Source organism: Electrophorus electricus, chromosome 11 (assembly GCF_013358815.1).
Source record: "Electrophorus electricus isolate fEleEle1 chromosome 11, fEleEle1.pri, whole genome shotgun sequence".
Classification (NCBI taxonomy): domain Eukaryota; kingdom Metazoa; phylum Chordata; class Actinopteri; order Gymnotiformes; family Gymnotidae; genus Electrophorus; species Electrophorus electricus.
Window position 1 is genome coordinate 13232721 of NC_049545.1, and position 20384 is coordinate 13253104.

The following is a 20384-nucleotide window of genomic DNA, read 5'->3' on the forward strand; positions in this document are numbered from 1 at the left end:
CATCTACACATGCTTCAATTTCTAATGTGTGAGAAATGTCTTTATGCCCCCCATATCACATCAGACAACTATGCAATCATGTAACAAAACTAACGAACAAATATACTGCACTAACTTTGTCCAGCGTACTAAGCCACAGTGCAGCAAACAAAAACATCACAAGCAATCAGCTCAAGTATTAGGAATGCCTCCCCTGAATCTTACCATCCATGTGGAATAAATTTACCATTAATACATTTTTTGCGAATGTCTGCCAATATGTTGGTGCAGGGCTATAATCACGATTTCTCAATAGCATAACTTAAGAAGTCCATTACATTTGAATGTGTGTTTTCTACAAGTCCCCTGGCAGGGAGACCACCTATCTACGAGGAGTGTTGTGATGAGCTTTCTGTCCTACTTACTACACACATTCACACTACTGATCCAATTACTGCTAGTGAGTGGTCACGTGCTCCCTCTCACTTTCTCGCTCTGCTTGGCTAGGCTGCGAGAGGCTCTCTATGAGTGAGCAGTAGAGCGCAAAATGAAGGCAGAATGAGGAGGAGACGGTGACAGAACTCCAGTGTTTGGAGTTAAACAGAATACGACTACATTCACATCCCCTCCCCCGATTTCCCACTGTCTGTTTTACACGGAAGCTCACAGAAAGCAGCTTTTAAAAAGTGATGCAGCCAACTGACTCCCCCCCCCTTTTCTTTTCTAGAGCTGAATGCTTTCAAAGTTTCAAACTTTTCAGAAAAGTGCTAAGTGATGTCAGCCACTTTTTTAATCAGCTGACAAACCATGGTTTCTCAGAGAGTGCTAGCTGCCATTAGTTTAATTAGTAAGCAAGTATAAGCAGCTTTAACCAGAGGTTTAAAGGAAGGACGCCTCCTCCTTTCCATGGAGAAATGTTGAGGAAAATATTTTATTTTCACGGTATTAATAAACAATTTAAAAATGCACAAAGATGGTGAAAATTAACAGAGAAGTTTATTACAAAACTGTTTTACAAGTTTTACTTCCTTGTGTGTGTCAAACAATATGAAATGGAAAAAATATTAAATCTCCTAACTGGCCTTCTTGAAAACTGCAAATAACCATAATCAAGGCATACAGTAATGTATAAGGTTCTCCTAAATGCACCAAATAGCATAGGGTTATTTTTATACAAGCATTTTTCATGAACAGGTACAAGTGCATTTACAGTAATAATACACACTCTATTAGGAACACCATACTAATACTGAGCAAGATCCCATTTGCTCTCAGAACTGTCCTTAGATCGATCTATGTTGCATGGATCCCACAAGGTGTCCTATTCAAATCAGTGGCACCCCCAGTCACTAGAAGTACACTACACTAATTTTCATGGTCATATAACCAGTTTGAGATGCCTTGGGCTTTGTGATGCATCATGCTGGAAGTAGTGAATATAAGATTGGAGCCATGAAGGGTTGCACAGGGTCAGCGATAATAGTCATTCAAACAATGCTAGAGTGATATTAGAGGCCTTATGTGTGCCAAAAAAAAACCCATCCCCTAGACTATTACACCACCACCTGCCTGAACAATTGACACGAGGCTGGTCATATCCAGGGATTCATGCCATTTACCATGAATCTAGCCCCTACCATCTGCATGTCACAGCAAAAATCGAGACTCATCAGACCAGGAAATATTTTGTCTGAAACTAAGCAGTTTCGATAAGCCTCAGATTCCTGTTCTTGGCTGATAGGAGTGGAAATCGATGTGGTCCTCAGTCGCTGTAACCTGCAGTCTCAAGGTTTCATGTGTTGTATGTTCTGAGATGCTTGTCTGCTCACTATAGCCTTCCTGTCAGCTCAAGCGAGTCTGACCGTTCTCCTCTGACCTCGCTCATCAACAAAACATTTTCTGCCTGCAGATCTGCTGCTAACTGAATGGTGTTTTTTGTTGTTTTGTACTTTTCTATTCAAACCCTAGAGAGTGTTTTGCATGGAAATCCCAGGAGATCAGCATTTTCTGAAATATTCAAACCAGCTCATCTGGCCTCAAAAACCACATCACTGTCAAGGTCACTAAGATTCTCCCCCCCCCCCCCCCCCCCCCCCCCCCCCCCCCCCCCCCCCCCCCCCCCCCCCCCCCCCCCCCCCCCCCCACTCCCCAAATTGTTTCCTATTCTGATGTTTAATGTGAACATTAGCTGAAGCTCCTGGCCCATGTCTTAATGATTTTATGCACCGTGCTACTGCCAAATGATTGGATAATTATATGAATGAGGGGTGTTCCTAATAAAGTGACCGGTAAGTGCACATTAAAAGCATCGAGCCAACACCTGCCTTTGGGTCAAAACCAGATTACTCATGAAAGGGAGCACAGATGACAATGTACACATGGCACTGGCCTTAGATCCTATAAGTTCTATGGACCACTAGTTTACAAAACACTGCCTCTAATTGCAACGTCAGACAGGCTAAACCAGGCGCTGATCAGAAGCAGCCAATCTCCAAAGAAGTCTGGTAATACCTTGTAATCAACAGTGAAAGGAATACATGGAAGCTTTGTTCTACCTTTGAGTGCAGGGAGCTTCTGTAGCTCGCGGTTCTTGCTAAGGTTAAAGCGAGAGGAGCTCTGTCTACGCTCCTTCTTGACGATCTGCGGACCACCCGAGTACTTGATTTTGTTGAGCTGAGTTGGAGGTGGAGTGCTGTTGCTAGGACGCTTGCTGGCCGTCTGCTGCTGTGCCTAAACAACAAATAAAAATAAACTAAAGCTGCATAAATATTCACCTTTAGTAAGAAAATGCTACATTGGAACAACTTTCAATTATGAAACCTGGTCTCTGTCCATCAGTGAGCAGATATAGCATGATCTCAATCATTCTGAATTATGTGACTTTGTGAAACTTGAATTTGAGAAAATATTGAGTTTCATGGTTAAATTATATTCCTAGGAACTCAAGGCTATAATGAGATGTATTGTTCTGTTACATAGACTGAGTGGCTAAAAGGCTGCAATCCAGTCAAAAAACAAAATGAGATCAGAGCGACAGACATTCATGATCAATTCTTTGTTTTTTTTCCCCGTTAATATGGACAGACTTTGAAGTTGCCCACATGTAAAGTAAGCTATGCTGTTCAATTACAGCAAGAGAAGAATGAGGTACCAAATTAGCCATGACATTCTTTACCTAGCAAAAAAAGAAAACAATTCTAAATGGTGAGAATCTAAGGTTTAGTTTAGACGTATGTTAGAGTTGATTTTCTTGAATCTGTCAAAAATAAAAAAGCCAAAATTCTTAATTCTGGAATAATTAAAATATATGCTTAGCATGGTAAAGATGAGAAACACTGCTAAGCATAGTGCAGATGACAAATACGTAAACAGTAATATCTGCATTTCATAAATACCCAGCACCCATCAAAAATAAGCCAACCACAAACTGCAGCAACAAAGTTTCTTGAAACATTTAAATAATCATCCATTACATCCATTTTCTCAAGCTGGATAAATAAAACCCCAGAACATGGCAAACACACAAATGCAAGGGAACAATGCAGGTACTTTGACCAGCACATCACATCATCAGCTGCATGATTGTCAAGAAACAAGAATCTCAACATCAGCAACATGGCATTAAATCAGTTTTACTTGGCGATGCAGACATTTCTGCTACCATTCCAAATGCTGATGCGCACTTCTCCAATGGTAGCAAAACCACCAATCATTTGTGATAGTGTGGCAAAATACAGACATAGTGGCACATTTACTGAGCACTCCAATATACGGGCAAGTAATACTCATAATAAATAAACAAGACATTGAAAAGCCATCACAGTTTTATATATTTGCTTTTTCGATTTTGGATTGCAATAAACCAATTTAGGTTGGTTTGCACTTAAGACATTTGCTGAGGTATAACATGGTAACTAACATCTAGCCAAGCTGCAGAAAGGTCTTCGAAGTTTGCCATGTCCACAGTCAGCTCACTCTTACAAATGAGCCTTTATAGGCAGAAAAAAGCAACAAGTAGTGACCTCAAAACTAAACCAACAAAGCCTGCTAAATAATATCACTGTAGCACATATCACCACAAATTACCCTGCTCTGAATCTAATGAATTAAGATGAAATAACCAGTGCTGATTTTACAAGCACATAACAAGCTCTGGAGAGTTATAGAACCTTTAACATGCACAAGTTCATTTCTTGATTGCCTTCCAAGTGTTCATACACCTCTGGAACATTACCACAGATGGTAATAAAGACTGTATCTACATTGTTATCTATAAATTGCTGCATGTCCTAGTAACCTACTGGTCACTGCAATCTGTTGAATAACGTTTGCATGGCCTGTTGATAAAAGAACTCTTTCTTGTATGAAACATTTAATTTGCAGGAAACAAGATAGGGCTTTGCTTCAGAAGCTTTCAGCTAGAAACCACAGCTGTGGCGCCTGCTCTCACACAGGTCAGCTGCTCCGGTTAGCCGCTCCCTTCCTGACAAAACACACTCCAGAGTGAACCCAGCTGAAGCGCTTTAATGGTCCTCTGTGTGCATCATGCATCATCAAACAACCCAGACTGATCATCCTAAGTAATCCAGTTATGCTTCTACCTGGAAATTTATAATAAAACTCACATCCAAACAAGGAAGAACATGCATATCACAACTATCATTACTCAAATATTTAAAAGTAATTAAGGTTATCCTCACAGCAAATATACTACTATAGTTTCTCTAATTGTAAAGAAAAGTACACCATTGTGTAGCCACAAGTAAACTGGTGTTTAAATCTCAATTATCCATGTCCTGAAATGCAGTGTGGCATTACTCGGAGTCACTGTAGCCAATTACATATTCAATTAAAAAAAAGAAGTGTTTTTCTGTTTTACCTCATCTGAATTTTCAGTTCCAGCATCTTTTCCACCGCTCACGTTACTGTTTTTGGTGCTGCTTTTTGCAGATTTCGCCGATTCCTATATAAAGAAAATAAAATAACTTTTTTTCGGAGTGTAGCTCGCTCACTGTCAAATCACTGAAATTACATCATTAGTTGCAAATGGGCACCGACTAACAAATCGTTGAGCATACTGGGCCGTATTTTGGAAACGCAGCATAAACCAAATTAACAGCCAGGCATTAAGTTGTTAGCTGCACAGATTACTTTTGACAGGACTGACGCACAACATTGCGCTGTAACTGACTTTCATGCACCGCTCATCTGCATTCTAGTCGCTCATCTGCATTCAACTAACTAGGATCACAAGCACGCACAATATTCATGCTAATAAACTTGTTACTTGGTTTAACTTACTGATGCATTGAGTATTTATGCAACAACAGCATTACAGCGAGCAAGCAAGAGAGGTATCTTGCTAAGGTTAGCTAGAGATAATCTGCTGTCAGTGTTACCAATCTCACAATTAGGGTTGCTTGGTGCAACAACGAAGCTTTGAAAAAAAAATTGGGGGGTAGAAAGCAAGCTAAAATAGCTGGGTTAGCTTGCTAACGTTAGCTAGCTAGCTAAGATGTACGTAATGTTACCTGGTAGTTGAGTTAGACAACCAGTTGCACATCCACGCAATTGCATAAATTGCTAACGAAAACCTACAAGGTACCTATATTAAAATATCGACTGAAACGACAAGGCAAGACAGACAACTAGGAAGCTAGCTGGCTAACAATATCGGGATTCTTCCAAACGAGAGGTGAATAACAACTAAACATGAACAGAAAAAAGAATAGTAGCGAGCTAGCTATCTATATTCTGACAAATATTCCATTAACGTGAAGTCGGCTATCTGCAATTGCTTACTCGGATTTTAACGAGCTGAAGAACAGTAATTATATTCACTAGCTAGCTACTTGGCTAACGAGATGGACTGCACAGTAACGGTTAGTGTTAGCAACCGGGCCTTTCTAAGAAAACAGACACCTGGGTTAGCATTTAAGGATAAATGAAAAATAAACTGTGGTTGCTAACATGTTACAGTTATGCAAACACAAAACCACCATTTCTGTAGCTGCATTGCGATAAATACTTTACCTTTTCTTTTTTCGCTTTATTGGGCATTTTGCGAGTATTGTTTTTCACGGTACCTCCGAGCCAGACTTTCAAAGCACTCGGGCGCTCAGACAGTTCCCACCCCTGCTCACTGCGCACTCCTGGGCCGAGAATATTTTCATTGGTCGTTGACACACGGCACGGCCTGGAGACAAGGCGTGATGATTTTACTATTGGGTTCGTTTTTCCGAATGAAGTCCGGCGACGAGGGAGGGATACCGCCGTTGGTGCTGGCTACAAGTGTTCAGCATTAATTAACGAATTTAACCATGCTTAAAATTGAGATTATTTTTGCATTCATTATTCACCTTTATTCAAAGAAAACATGCTATCATTGATGACTGCAGATTTTATGAATAAGTAATTTTAAACATTTAGCTCCCAGCAACACATCGAGTCAGTGGGTGACTTTGATTTCACAAGACTTGTACTCTAAGCTGACCCAAACTATCGTCTTTTAAATTTTAACTCCAAAAGCCCAGTGAAGATTTTCAGTTTTATTGACATTTCTTTTTCCAGAACAGCCTAAAACAACTAGTTATAGCTCTCCGAGTTTCACATTAACTTCTAAACACATTAGCTTCCTCGATGAAGACTCCACAAATTATTACTTGCATATATATCTTATCTATCATACCATATCTGTGGTGGATTTGAGATTGTTATGCGCCAAGATCACTGCCTCATCTAAGATGCTGTAGACATAATCTAGCACCCTCTAGTGGTACACTCGTGCACTTACAGTGATGTGCATTCAAATTAGACCTACATTTTTATGTAGCACGATGCAAACCAAGACGAGGTTGCAAGTAATCTAAAACAGATTTTATTCCACAAACAGAAAACAGTGGCATTTGGTAGTAATGTTTAAGAAATAAATTCAACTGATGACCATTATTTTTCAAAACAACTAGAGTAGCATAACAACCTGTTATTTACATACCTATGACCCAAATGTATAAAAGCAGACTATTTACTTTTTTCTTTATCTTGGCAATTTCACACTACAACTTGTATATACTTACCTTTCTGGCCACAGAACAGTCTTCTTCCTCAATGAAAGGCTTATAGAGAAATTAAAAGCTTGGGGTCTTGTATTCAACAGTTCTTGGTGTTACTGGAACATTTACTGTTAGGAAATCAAGCTCTTATACGAAGTCACTTTCAAAACCAGTAAATCATAAAAATAAGATTGCAACTGTGAAGAATCTGTCAAAATGTTCTGTGGAAATAAAATTTAGCACAGTTCTAATGTTTGCATGTAAAAAATTGAACTGCATGACAAAATACATTTAAAGTGTTCATAGCTGAGTTTGAATAAATAAAGTGGTGAGAATGACTCAAGGAGAAGTAAATTTAAGACTACAAAATAGAAATTGAGTATAATATTTAAAATAAAACATTTTAGAATATTTTCTTAAATTACATGACTGAGTTGCTTACAGTGCTGTAATAACTCATAACCTCATAATTAATGCATGCAGTTATTATGCACTGCGGATGCTTAACTAAAACACGAGTTATTATCCACCACTGGCAGCAGAAATGACTCATTTTCATGACCAGTGTTCTCCAGTTCTGCAGTACAGCACCTTCCTCTGCTTGAGTCACATACTGCTCTTGCCCAACACACCTGACTTAACTCATCAGATAAAGAAGTTCATAATTGAACCAAGTGCATCAGAGCAGATAAATGAAAAATTTGTGTTTACAAGACCAATACAGTAAACACATTCTAAAATATACAAAAACAGGACATTTTGTACAGCCCATTTCAAACATGCATTTTAATTGGGGAAATAAACCCACAAAAAGGCAGCCACTGATATTTATTTCAACTAGACCTTGTACACCAGCAACTACAGAACAATATTTTCAAATTGAAACTGACAATATTTGGAGAATAATACAGAGTTCTCTCTTTTTTATGGGATAAAAAAGCAAGCATGGATATCCAAGACATGAAAATACAGTATGCAGATCTGCCGCCTTATGTAGGAAAGAGCTGTGAAGAGAAAACATCATATGCTGAACTTGTTAGAACAAATGTATTCCAAGATATTCTGTCTCCGCAGCATGACCTCCACACCTTTTTTTCTCTTCTGAGCTTCTATCTCTGGCTCCTGTATTAAGATATCTTTTATTTACTTAAGTGTGAGAGACAAATGAAAGGAATGGATTTAGACAAAACTTAAACTGAACTTAAACACATTATACAAAGTAATATTTTTAATTACCTTTCGTTTTTAAAAAAGGAATCGTTTCAGCTGCAAATAAAGCAAGGACAAAGCAGGGAGTTCAAAACCATGTACATAAAATGGTACTGTTTTAACATTTTACGTGTATTAATGATTCATTACTTGACGGGAAAGTGCTCATTCTTTCAGGTGAATCTCCTTCTTAACTTCAGAATGAGTGCTTGTCAGCCCATCATTTCACTGGCATTACCTGCCAAAAGGTTAAGAAACAACATGAAACATCTGGACTGAATAAAGCAAATTAAAATTTTACTAAATCAAACCTTACTGAAACTTTCAGAGGACCTGTCTGAAGGTCCTTTACAAAGACTCGAAATTGAACTCAAATGTATCCAAGTTCAGGTGCTCTGTGAAGGAACCTGGTGGGGGTGAGAATGAAACAGTCATAGCCTCCGCAGTGTCCAGAGGGTTTTCTCTGCCCTGGTCATCACTTGTTTCTATAATCCCAATGTTCTCCAAAATTTCCAAATTGGCCTCACAGTCAAGATTGCCCGATTCATTCAATTCCATACTCTCACTGTTCTCTTTATTTTTTGAGACTTTAAGTGAGTGTTCCTTGCCCACGGTGCCTTTGTCCATAGTTGGTGCTTGAGGTTTTGCTTCTGTATCCTTAGACTGTTCTTCATGCTTTGATCCTATGACCTCAGCTGGGTCTTTAGTCTTATGGGGTTGATCCTTTGTTGAATCTATACCTCGAAACATTGCACTTCCTTTACTGCCAGTACTGGAAACACTGGAGCCAACCATGGTGCTGCTGTCACTGTAGAAAATGTCAAACAAGTCTTTTGCTTTCGCAGCAGCAAGGCTCGTTTTAGGCTTTTCTGACTTTGAAAACAAGTCATTTGCGTTGGTATGGAGTTGAGGAGGTGGGCGGACCACTACCGTTAGCTTCTGCTCCTCCTCTGGAACTCCAGGAGCAGCCACGTCAGACTCGAGACTCACTATGCATTCGACAGGAGATTGTGGTGGGATACTCTTAACCTCCTTCACTGCGGATGCTGCAGGTGGCACAGAGCTTGGTGGTGAGGAGCTTGAAGCAGGTGTAGTGTTTGAGGATTTATCACTAATTTTTAGTTGCACCTCTTCACCCCCAAATGCTTTGGAGATCAGATCGGCCGTCAACACCGCTTTCTGCGGTTGGTTTTTAGTCACTGGTCCAGGAGATTTGCTGCTTGCTGCAGTGGTGGATCCAGCAGAGGGGAATGTGTTCAGAGGAGATGGTTTGTTCTGCAGTCCAACACTGGTCTTCCTCAGAAAAGTGGAAGGGGGAGGTAAATTAGGGCGAATTTTATTTTGGTTATATGCAACCCACTCATGGGATGGGGGAATAACCGTCTTGCCAGACAGTTTGATGGCAATGCTCTTGGCGGCAGCCACAGACTTGGCAAAAGCATCCTGGTCCTCAGAGTCTTTGCTTGCCCCTTGTGCTGTGCTATCTGTAGCACTTTCTTCATCTTCTTTTATAAACTGTGCAGCAATTCTTTCTGCTTCCTTCTCCAGTGCAGTCTTTTCGGGCTTTTTCCAGCTGAATTTACCAAAGGCAGGACGGGAAGTAGCCTCTTCATTCTTTTTACGAAGCTTTGCAAGCATAGCCGGACTTGGCCCACACAGAACCTTCGGAGGCTCGCTGGGTTTCTCCGGCTCCATTTTGACATCTTTAGCAGAACTCTTAGAACTCTCTCTTTCATCTTTGCGCCGAGCAGCCTTGTCTTTCTCACTTTTATCTTCCTTTTTCCCATATCGGGACCTTTCGTCTTCCTCATCCTCATCCTCCCATTTCGACTTTGGCCACTTTACCCCCTCTTCCTCTCTGTACTTTGGTCTCCTGTCTTCCTCAACCTCACGCCCATATCTGTACTTCTTTTCGTCTTCTCTCCCATACCTGAACCTGTCCTCTTCCTTCCTGTATCTGTACCTGTCGTCATCCTCCCTGTACTTGTACCTATTTTCATCCCTGTATCTAAATCTCTCTTCTTCCCCTCTATATCGCTCCTCCTCCTCCTTCCCTCGCCTGTACCTCTCTTCCTCTTCTTTCCTGTGCCGGCTCTTCTCCTCGTCCTCCTTCCTGAATTTGGTCCGCTCATCTTCCTCCTTCTTGAATCTTTGTTTATCTTCATCCCTCCTGAATTTCATATGCTGATCCTCGTCCTTCTTGTGTTTGGGTTTATTTTCTTCGTCTTTGATACACTTTGCTTTTTGTTCCTCTAGCTTGCTGTGCTTAGCTCTGTCCTCCTCTCCATCTCTGCACTTGGGCTTTTTCCCCTCGTCTTTGCTGGACCTGGACCTTTTCAGCTCATCCTGGGAGTCATCATCTTCACGCTTCCGTTTGTGCTCAGCCTGCTTCCTTTCGCTCTCCATGCCTGCCTGCCGATCCAATTTCCTCCTTTGCTCATAGAGAGGATTCTCACGCAACTGTTTCTATTGAAGAAATAAGAGAGCAATGATAAGAAAACACACATTATTTGAGTCTCACAATCAGAGTGCCACATTACCAGTTATATTAGAACAATATGTATAATGTATGGAACACATGTAACAATGCCTCGTTTGCCATGATCAAAACACAAAACTCAACTTTGGGCTTTTATGGCTATTAAACATTTGTGTCAAAACCAGACAATCTTAAAATGTTGCATTTGAAGTTTGATTTAAGCCTTTTATGAGGAAAACATGGCAATATCTTCTGTAAAACTTTCAGAAAATGCGGTTGTCTAGGTCTACCACCAAAAAACCCATAATGAAGCATTTTTGAGAAGTATTGCTTAAATGACCTTGTATCTCTCATTATGTGCATGGCACGTGACATGGGCCTCTGCGCAAATAGGATCGCCGAAAAATTCTCCACACAACTGGCAGAAAAAGCCCTTCACAGGAATCAAAAACTCAGAGCCTGCAAGAGAAAGAAGCACAACAAACCTGAAAGAACATACCCATAAAGACACAAATTAAAATGATGAATTACCCTTTCCTTGTTCCTGTGATGAGAGAAATACAATGTGTCAAAATTTATTCCAGTAAACCTACATTTTTTTCCCCCTTACAAAGTCTGAAAATTCACTGCATCTTTATTGCATATATTTAGAAAACTTGATTAGCTCAAAAAGTAATTGTACATATCTATATACAGCTACATATGTATTCTCCAGGGAGTAACTGCAGTGCACTGTGAAGACTTCAAAAATTTAGTATACATGGTTTCAGTGCAGTATACAAGGTTTCCAATGAACTCAGAGCCAAAGAAACAGGACATTTCAGACAGAGGTCCTTGATATGTTATACACACAAAATGGACCGATGAAGGACCTCTGTCCACATCATCTTGTTTCTTTGGAAAAATTGTGTAATTTTTATTACCCTTCTGTTTCATTCATTATATGTGTATGTGTTTGTCTGTGTTCATGTGTGCGTGCATGCATTTAGGTGCGCAGTTATCTAACCACTTAAATTTTCTGCTTCTACAGCCCTTAGTTATAGTAGCTTGTTGCTATGTCAATTAAAAAGCTTTTACCTTTTGCTGGCTTAGAAATCGGTTCACCTGTAGGCCGTTTTTTCTCACTGTCAGATTTTGTTGCCCAAGGTCTGTCATAGGGATCTAGAGTCTTTAAACCAAATGCAGGATAGGTGACTAATTTTACAAAGAACATTTATTTAAAACAAGACATGAAGACTCAACTAAAACTGCATGAGAAAAACAATAAAAATTCAATAAAGCCAACGAGTGAGATACACCTCTGTCAGACTGCGCACATACCTTCCTGTGTGTTTTGCTGTGCAAGTGTGTGAAAAAATCAAACATGGAACCACTAGTAACGTTGCAGTTTTTGCACCAGTGGTTTCCCGCGTCATAGTACTCAAATAGCTCAGCCGAGATGTTGGAGGCGTGGCCACATGCTGGTGCTGCAGAGGACTTGGAGCCCTAGTCCAATTCAGGGAGGACAAACAATACATCAGTAAAAAAGTAATGACACCAAATGAAAGCAGAGCAGCAACAAGACATACATATATGGAGGCACCTGAATTTGAAAAAGAAATTTCATGTAAGGAGTAATAAATTATGAAAAAAAGTCAATCCTGATTCCCAATTATTGAAGTTTGACAAAGAAGTCTTACCTTTGAAATTTAGGCCATCTGTGCTCCAGTTGCGAGGGAGTTAGCCACAGACTTACTAATTTCTCTTTTGACTAACTGTCTATTGGTTTTAAATTGGAAGACTTTCAAATACAAGCCAAATGAAAATGCATTTATCAGTAGTAATAAGCAGATCCTGGCAGTCACTTCTATTTTATGCCCCCACACCCCCCTTTTTTTTTTTTTTTTACGTTTTTTTTGTCAATGAAAGTGCCGACAACATATTTAGTTTACAAAGCTCCCAGAAATCATCAAATGAATTCTAAACACTTACTCCAAATATAAATTACTGTCCACACAGCACAGTCATCAGCAGTGTAGCTAATAGACACTACCTCTTAATTTATGCTGAATGGCTATGATACGAGCATTCTAATATTAATATCCCGTGTAATATCCAGTGTAATATCCCGTGTAATATCCCGTGTAATATCCCGTGTAATATCCAGTGTTACTCAGTTCTTCAAGATCAACAGTAAAAGCTTTGCTGCCACCATTTCACTGCGAGTTATACTGTGTATGACTATGTATGTGACGAATAAACCAAACTTGAACTTGAACTTGACAAGAACATTACTCAGATGGGAACCATTCGTGTCAGAATCACATATACTTTCAGTAAGAATCTTTCTAACTACTCAAATTGACTAGAGTACTTTAAGGAAATTACTTGGAACATAAGTTCACCAATTGTCAAACACCTGTTATGTTAATGTTGGATGGATGTAATGTATTAGTCTTCCCCTATTAGGGTTTCCTCTTCAGCTTTATTTGCCATCACCCGAAATATACTGGACGCACTGGATAATGAAAACCTTTAGCGCTGCAATATTACAGTAATTACTAGTGCACTTGAACTATTTAGCCATTTACTTTAGTCAGTTTGCAATGATTAGTATACACATTCCAAACCCAGACCAGGAAATTTAGGTTACCTTGAACAATTAGATGTCAATACTCCCTCTGCTGTTGGGGGCAATGACATGAGAGTCCCTGCACAATACACTGAAGTCTTCATAAATTATCATGTCAACAAAAGTGACTAACATCTATGTGACTATAGCGTCTTTTCAGAAGACAAATTAATCTAGCTGTTGTCACCTTCATAAAAAATGAAAACGGCTATGTTTAATTTCTAGTGAATATTTAAAGAGACATGGATCTGTATTTCAACTCAAAAATGTACTGTAAATATTAGTGAGCTGACATGCTCTTCCTGATTTGCAATGCTCATGTCAACCAGAAAATGTGATTGCATTTGAGCCAGATGTTCTCAAGCGTGCTACGTGCATTCATGCTCGAAACCTCGAACGTTTCTTTTACCTTCGATAGATTCGATAAAAGGGTTTTGTTTTTGTTTGTCAAGGCATTCATAACATACTTTCTCTTTGCTTTTCTTACATGTGCTTATTGTTAGCTGACATGAACAGGAAGCAAGCAAGAGAAAATCTTTCCAGAAGCAAGATAAGGCTGTACCGGAGCCATGCATGGCTGCTTTTTACACACTCGCGTAAATGTAGAAGAATAAAGTGGGACTGTAAAAAAAGACAACACTGTAATACTAATTTATAAAATTCACAAACTCAGCAAAGGAAGGGTGAAAGGCATCAGTTAATATAGTCATAGTATAAAGCTTGGGTTGAAACATTGTAGTCTTGCTGAAATAACGTGTCTATGCAGAGGACACCATCCTATTCCCTGCCTATAAAGGCAATGCAGCTATCTAGTCTAATTCGTATACAAATTCTAATTCTGAAATAGAAGGTGGCCATTGCGCCTTTAGGTAATCTGAGAAGCGTCGATGTTCCCTCTGTAGTCGGGAGCAGTGGCGCACACCTTCGATTCCCTGCACAATACTTTTAAAGGCTTTACTGGACAACTTGCACAAATAACCTCATGTACCACTTGTGACATGCAACAAATATGAACAGTCAACTGTAGTGCTCTCTACTTTTTGCTGCAAAATATACTCCCAGACATCTGGAATTATTACTCAAGTAACAACTAGAATTTTGAAATTGTTACTGGAGCAACAAATGCAAAATATTTACAATTTCAAAACAGGCTGAAGAAAATTAATCAATATGTTGATACCATTTATAAAAGCATACTGCATATATTGCTAAGTGTTTGTAAAGTGTGCATTCCTGTGTAGTACTTTAATGTTTCTACTTCTTTTCTTGTGCCTTACTTCTGTGTAGTTTATAGAAGCTTCTCAGAGGACTGCAATTCTTCCTAACATGTTACGTTACTTGTCACTAATCATAAGACATAAAACGTGAGGTTAATTTACAAACATCTGTCCCCACTAATTAAATGTACCAGTTATATAATGGATGGGATTTACAAGGGGACTTGTCCTCTGGGCCTATCCTGTAGCAGCATAAGGAATTCTACCTTATTGGCAGGGACGCTGGAAGAACCTTTAGACTTCTCTGGACTTCTGGCCATATCCTTAGACTTGCTGTGAGGAGGTGGGTGCTCGTGGTCTCCCGAGCCCCTGAGGTTTTTGGGGTCCAGCCCCAAGATTGACGCAACCTTCACCAGTTCTTCGTGCTTCTTTTCAGCTGCCTCGTGTTCAGCGCGCAGCCTGGAAATCTGGGCCATCACGTCCTCCTGAAGTCGACCGAGCTCCACAAGGATGGGGTCCTTGTGTCCATCTTTCTCCCTTCGCTTCTTTCTCAGAAGCTCCCCTGAAGTATCGAGCGATGAAACAAAAATCATAATCAAAAGGGCCTCTACCAATTACCTCCATCACAATTAATATAAGCATGGCATTACTCTAAGTGGAGGGAAAAAATACCTTGTTGCTTACGCAACGTCTCCAGCTCCTTTATTAGACTATCTTTCTTTTTCAGTCGCGTTTCTTTGTCTTTCTTCAGTTTCTCAAGCTCTTCGATGACCTAGCCATTCAGAACCATATTTAGGACTTAAACAGGAGGAGTGACAATTTGGCGTAAGCCAACATTAGATTTGTTGCATTGAAGCTATGGAGTAATGGCTTACTGGAGTAGCTGCCTACATGTTTTGTTTAAGGACTATTAGCAGTGAAGTACAAATGTACGCTGAAACACACATTTCTGGGGCTTTGGGAATGAAGGCATACCATTGGGATTAAGAATAAAATGTTTTAAAGCTCTGCTATCTAAAGCAATGTCAACCCTTCCCTCATTGTGCTTCTTTTTTTTTTCTTTTTTTACAAATTGTAACGTCAAATGTGAATAAAATAAAATAAAAACGTCAAATGTGAAGGCAGCTATACAGGCAGTCATAACAAACAAACAAACAAATTTACCATGGCAACACTAGGCCTAAGCTGTGACTGGAAAACTGAACAATGCCACTTCCTAAAGTACAAAAATATACACAGCATTCAAAATAACGTAAAAAAAAAAGAATAAAAAACAGCAACAAAAACACAATCAGCACTAACTCAAGTTTAGCCAGTGAAATCTAGATCCAGTAATTACCTTTTGTTTTTGGCTAGCAGTATTCCTTTCCTCAGTAACTCTCCTCTGATTGCCACTGCTACAGGCTTTAGACGTCAGGCTGAGTAAAGGGTCCACCTTTGATCCTACGGAGAGAGACAGAACATCCAGTAGATTCACAGCATGCACAGCTAAAACTTTTTGATTGTCATTTAACTACGGAAGGTCAAAAAGCTATACAGTTGTTCACCTTTTTTATCCATCTCTTGTCCTTCGTTTCCTCCTGTATCAATAACTTTAAGGTAGGGTCGCTCTATGGCAGCAGAGTTATATTCATCCATGGGACTCTGTGATGGCATAGACATGCTTGGAGGTGGGTACATGGGCCATCCTTGGGGCATGTATGGCATATAGTTGCCATACGGGTCATAGCCAGAAGGATGGTAGTTAGGAGGTATAACCCCATGCGGGTGAGGCGGCTGCGGGTAGGAAGGGATCTGACGGCTTGGGAGGGAGTGAGTGGAGAAAGGATTAGTCCCAGGACTGATGACATCGGGAGGCTTAGGAGCTGCATTAGGCCAGTGCCCTTCATCGGCGGGCCGACCCTCTCTCAGGCTCTGCGTGTCGGACTGTGACGGTCGCCTCTCCGTCGGAACCGACTTCCTCTTGCTGCGACTGGACGTGCGCTCACGGCTGCTCTCCCGACTGCGGCCGCTGCTCCTGCTCGAGCTCCTGCTGCTATTGCTGGTGCTGCCTGAGCTCCTGCTGCGACTCCTGTGTCTCCTGTCCAACTGGTGGCGTGCCGGTGGTTTCTTGGCGGGGTTCTTGCCGTGGAGGCGCTCTTGGGTCCTGGCGGCCATCTTGCTGATCTCGGCCATGCCCAGGTCGAGGCCAATAGTCTTCAGGAGGTCCTGTATCTTCTCATACTCCTCCACCTCCTCTCTAACTTTAGCGTCGTTAGGCCCAACTCCAGGTGGGTAATGCTCAAGTTCCTCCTTAAGAATCTTTTCAGGTGGAGGTGAACTACTGTGGCTGTCTCGATGCTTACCCTCTCTTTTTGAATGGCTGGCCCCATCTTCCACAGAATGTCCATGAATACAAGTCGACACTCCATATTCCTGACTCTGCACATCATGATGCTGATTTATTACCGGTTTTGCTTCATGATAAAGTGCACAGTCTTCTCTGGTTTCTCCATAGGCATCCAACGAGCTGCTCTGTCCCGTTTTAGGCAACCCCTTAGCTGGAAATTTGTCCTCCTCCTCTTCGTCCCCATAGAGAAACTTCTCCTCATCTTCAATGTCTAGAAAGTTTTTCTTTTTGTCTAGCGGTGGGGCCACCGCCTCTGCCATGACACTGAAAAGCTGGCTGAAGTCTGCGTTCTCCTGGCTGCCCCGTTCAGGAGGAAGCGGAAAGTCATGATCACTCTCTTTGGCAGGCTGGAGTCTGCTTATGAGCTCTTCAATAACACTGGCGTTGGAACTCTGTGCAAGCACTGATGCCAACATGTCCGGGTCCATGTTTTTGGTCATCGCACTGAATACATGTTCAGCCTCCTGCAAAAGGCCCCTGCCAGGGTTTCCTTGTGGAGAATCACTATTCTGAAACACATTAAGTGTAAGCGTTTAAATAAGAACCAATCATAGGCAGAAGAATGCAAGACAGCATCCCAGCTATGACACATGAGAAAAGCATACATTCTGAATGCTTTCTCTATAAATACAATATGATGACTGCCTAAATAAGCTTGACCCAACAGTCTACTGCAACTTCAGTGATTCCATTGCTTAAACATAAAGCAAAACCTACCTGCGTTATCATGGGAGAATCGGTCTCTGAGGAGTCTACTCTCTTCTTCAGAATAGATTTAGTGGGCATTGCCAGCATGTCTTCCAGTTCTTTGCGCCGCCGGGCCATCTCGAGCTCACTGAAGTCTTCGTTCCGCCTCCTGCCAGCAGTGCTACTGCTGCTGCCACTGCTACTACTGCTGCTGCTACTACTGCCACTGCGGCTGCAGCTCCTCCCCCGGCCCCTCCCCAGGCTCCTCCCACGACTCCGCCCCCTGCTGCGACTTCTGCTGCGACTTGGGCTGCGCAGGTGGCTCTTGCTCCTCGCCCTGCTTCTCGCCCTGCTCCTCGCCCTGCTCCGCGCCCTGCTGCAGCTCCGGCTCCGGCTGCAGCTCCGGGGTCTGCTCTTGCTGCGTCCACGGCTGAGTGCCCTGCTGCGGCTCACGGTGCGACCGCGGCTGCGGCTGCGTGGTCGGCTCTTGCCGCGCATCTTGTCTGGACTGCGGCTCAGACCTCTGCTCCTGCCACAGCTAGGACTGCGCTTCCTTGACCCGCGGTCATCGGGGCCTTCATAACTCAACCGGCGTGGGGAATAGTCTCTGTGACGGAAACAAAATACTTTTAAGTTTAGGCACTCACACCAAGATCTGTAAGTATTCAAATTTTCATACCATACCAGTTGTGCTGTCTTGTAATCAAAAAACATAGGAAGGGATGCCTTAAGATCTCTGGAGGTTGGCTATGGGACAGTGGTATTAAGAATGAGACCAATGGTGAAATTCCATGCATGTCAACAAGTCAACAGAGGTGTTTGTTAACAGTTACAGGTTACAGATCGGACCAGCCCAGCCCTTCTCTGACCAGTGCTGCCAAACCCTTCTAGGTGTGCTACAACACAACACCAAAGACTCCTGCCCATTTATAACATCATCTTTGAGAGAGTTCCATCAGTGCAGGATTTTTTTTTGTTTTGTTTTTTTTTGTTTTGTTTTTATCAATTTAAATTTTTTTTATTTAATATTAAAGATGAAAGCATTTAATATTACATCAGACACTACAATAGTTTGAAATGGTTAAATGACCTGATTTCACAAAACAACAAATAATTGGAGAAATTGTTGCTTGACCTATAAAAATCATAGGGCAACAAATAACATTGTAACACCAGGAGCTCAGAATGCTCCCACAGCAGTACAGTATCTTTCCTTTAGCAGGCAACTTGCATTCCTTTAGTTGCCACCACCCCCATTTATATTTTGACTTAGTATGCCAGTGGTTTAAACTCTTATTGTAACATAGCTATTCCCAGGTTATAAAGTGCCTATCCAAGGGATATGTTTTGCACACTTCTCTCTCTTTTCATTTACAGACTATAAGGGATGTTTTTGAGTGAAAGCAGCAAGTGGCTGCACCTTACTTAATACAGAAGTTTGTACAACCTCACTGACATAATTATAAAATGACTAGCAAACTGACATATACACACCGGAAGAAGTGTGGAAATATAGTTTTCCATGCACTCTCTGACTACTAATTTGTTTCCATACATGTATGTAGACCCCAAAATTATCAAAATCCAATTACGTATGTTGCATAATTTTCGCCGGGGCTACCCTGATGCTTGCCCAGAATTGTACAAGACTACTAAATGAGAAAAGGTCTTTACCTAGCATAGGGAATCTCTGCTCCTCTCTCAGGCAAACTTGTCAGCTCATTGCCCACAGTTATAACAAGACTGTGATCAAGCGGGAGACCACCACGAGGGGGTGAAGGGGTATATCTCTGTAGGAAAAAGGCCAAAACAAACATCAGAAAGACAAATTTCCAAAAATACTAAACAATACAAAATAATTATTCTCAGTGATGGATTATTCTTCATTCATGGGTTTCATGTTAAGAAAATCTGAGTATATAATGCATGCAAGCTTTGCATTTATTAAAGAACAAATAAAATTATTTCTGATACATTGGGCAATAAGCCATCCTACGACATTCATTGGTTCAGGAATTTTCAATAATCCACTTAGCCTACATGACTGTAGTCTCGAGGGGGAGGCCCATCACCCCTATATTCTTCACCCAGCTCTCTTCTAGGTGATGAATATCGCCTTCTGGGTGGCGACCGCCGATGCTGTTTCTGGGTTGTCCATGGTAGCCATGGGGATAACCGTTCCTACCTCGCCCGTGATCATCACGGTAAGGAGCGCGAGGAAAAGAGTGTCCGGGTCCAGGAGGCGGACCGCGGGGACCAAAACCGCGAGACGGTGGAGGATACGCTCCTCGATGCGGCCTACCACCGCGATACATTATGCGTGCCTGTTGTTTTGTTCAAACCTGTTCCAGCTCCCTAAGATAAACGATCTAGGGTATGATTATGTTTTGCATATAAGTAGTTTGAATTCAAAATTCGCCCTATACAAAACTTTATAATAGACACAACACTCATTGCAGATGAGGAAACATTAAAACTGCTTCCTGCACCGCCATTCGGCTAGCTAAACAGGAAATTGCGTGGTGTCAAGGGGGACCAATCAAATACTGAGAATATAAGTCTTTATTTTTATTATTTAATTCTCGTACATTTATACGTTACGGCCAGCATGCTAAAGAAATCTGAGCGTTTACTGCATGTAAACTTTGTATTTATTTAAACACAAACAAAAACCTCGGTTGGTCTGCAGGCGATTTAGAAATGACCCAGTGCAATTCATAATGTAGACCGACTTACATTTGGTAGGGAATTCAGTACAAAT

The 20384-nt window shown here is 41.2% G+C and overlaps 2 protein-coding genes across 2 annotated transcripts in view; both read right to left on the reverse strand.

The window, feature by feature from the left end:
* ppp2r5d (protein phosphatase 2, regulatory subunit B', delta) overlaps positions 1-6104 on the reverse strand; it is a 30769-nt gene extending 24665 nt beyond the window's left edge. Inside the window, exons 1-3 of the mRNA XM_027002545.2 lie at positions 6013-6104; positions 4859-4942; positions 2535-2709 (exon numbers count right to left, since the gene is read on the reverse strand). Of these exons, the coding sequence (XP_026858346.1) occupies positions 2535-2709; positions 4859-4942; positions 6013-6039 (286 nt within the window). The 5' untranslated portion in view covers positions 6040-6104. The remainder of the gene's footprint in view (positions 1-2534; positions 2710-4858; positions 4943-6012) is intronic.
* Positions 6105-6927: 823 nt separating this feature from the next.
* znf318 (zinc finger protein 318) lies at positions 6928-20109 on the reverse strand. Its single transcript, XM_027002538.2, is given in 12 exon segments — positions 6928-10706; positions 11060-11178; positions 11797-11887; positions 12040-12204; positions 14814-15109; positions 15220-15319; positions 15887-15990; positions 16095-17445; positions 17654-18230; positions 19298-19413; positions 19664-19768; positions 19771-20109. Coding segments are annotated over 12 exon segments (5310 nt in total). The 5' UTR covers positions 19939-20109; the 3' UTR covers positions 6928-8588.
* Between the last annotated feature and the right edge of the window lie 275 nt (positions 20110-20384).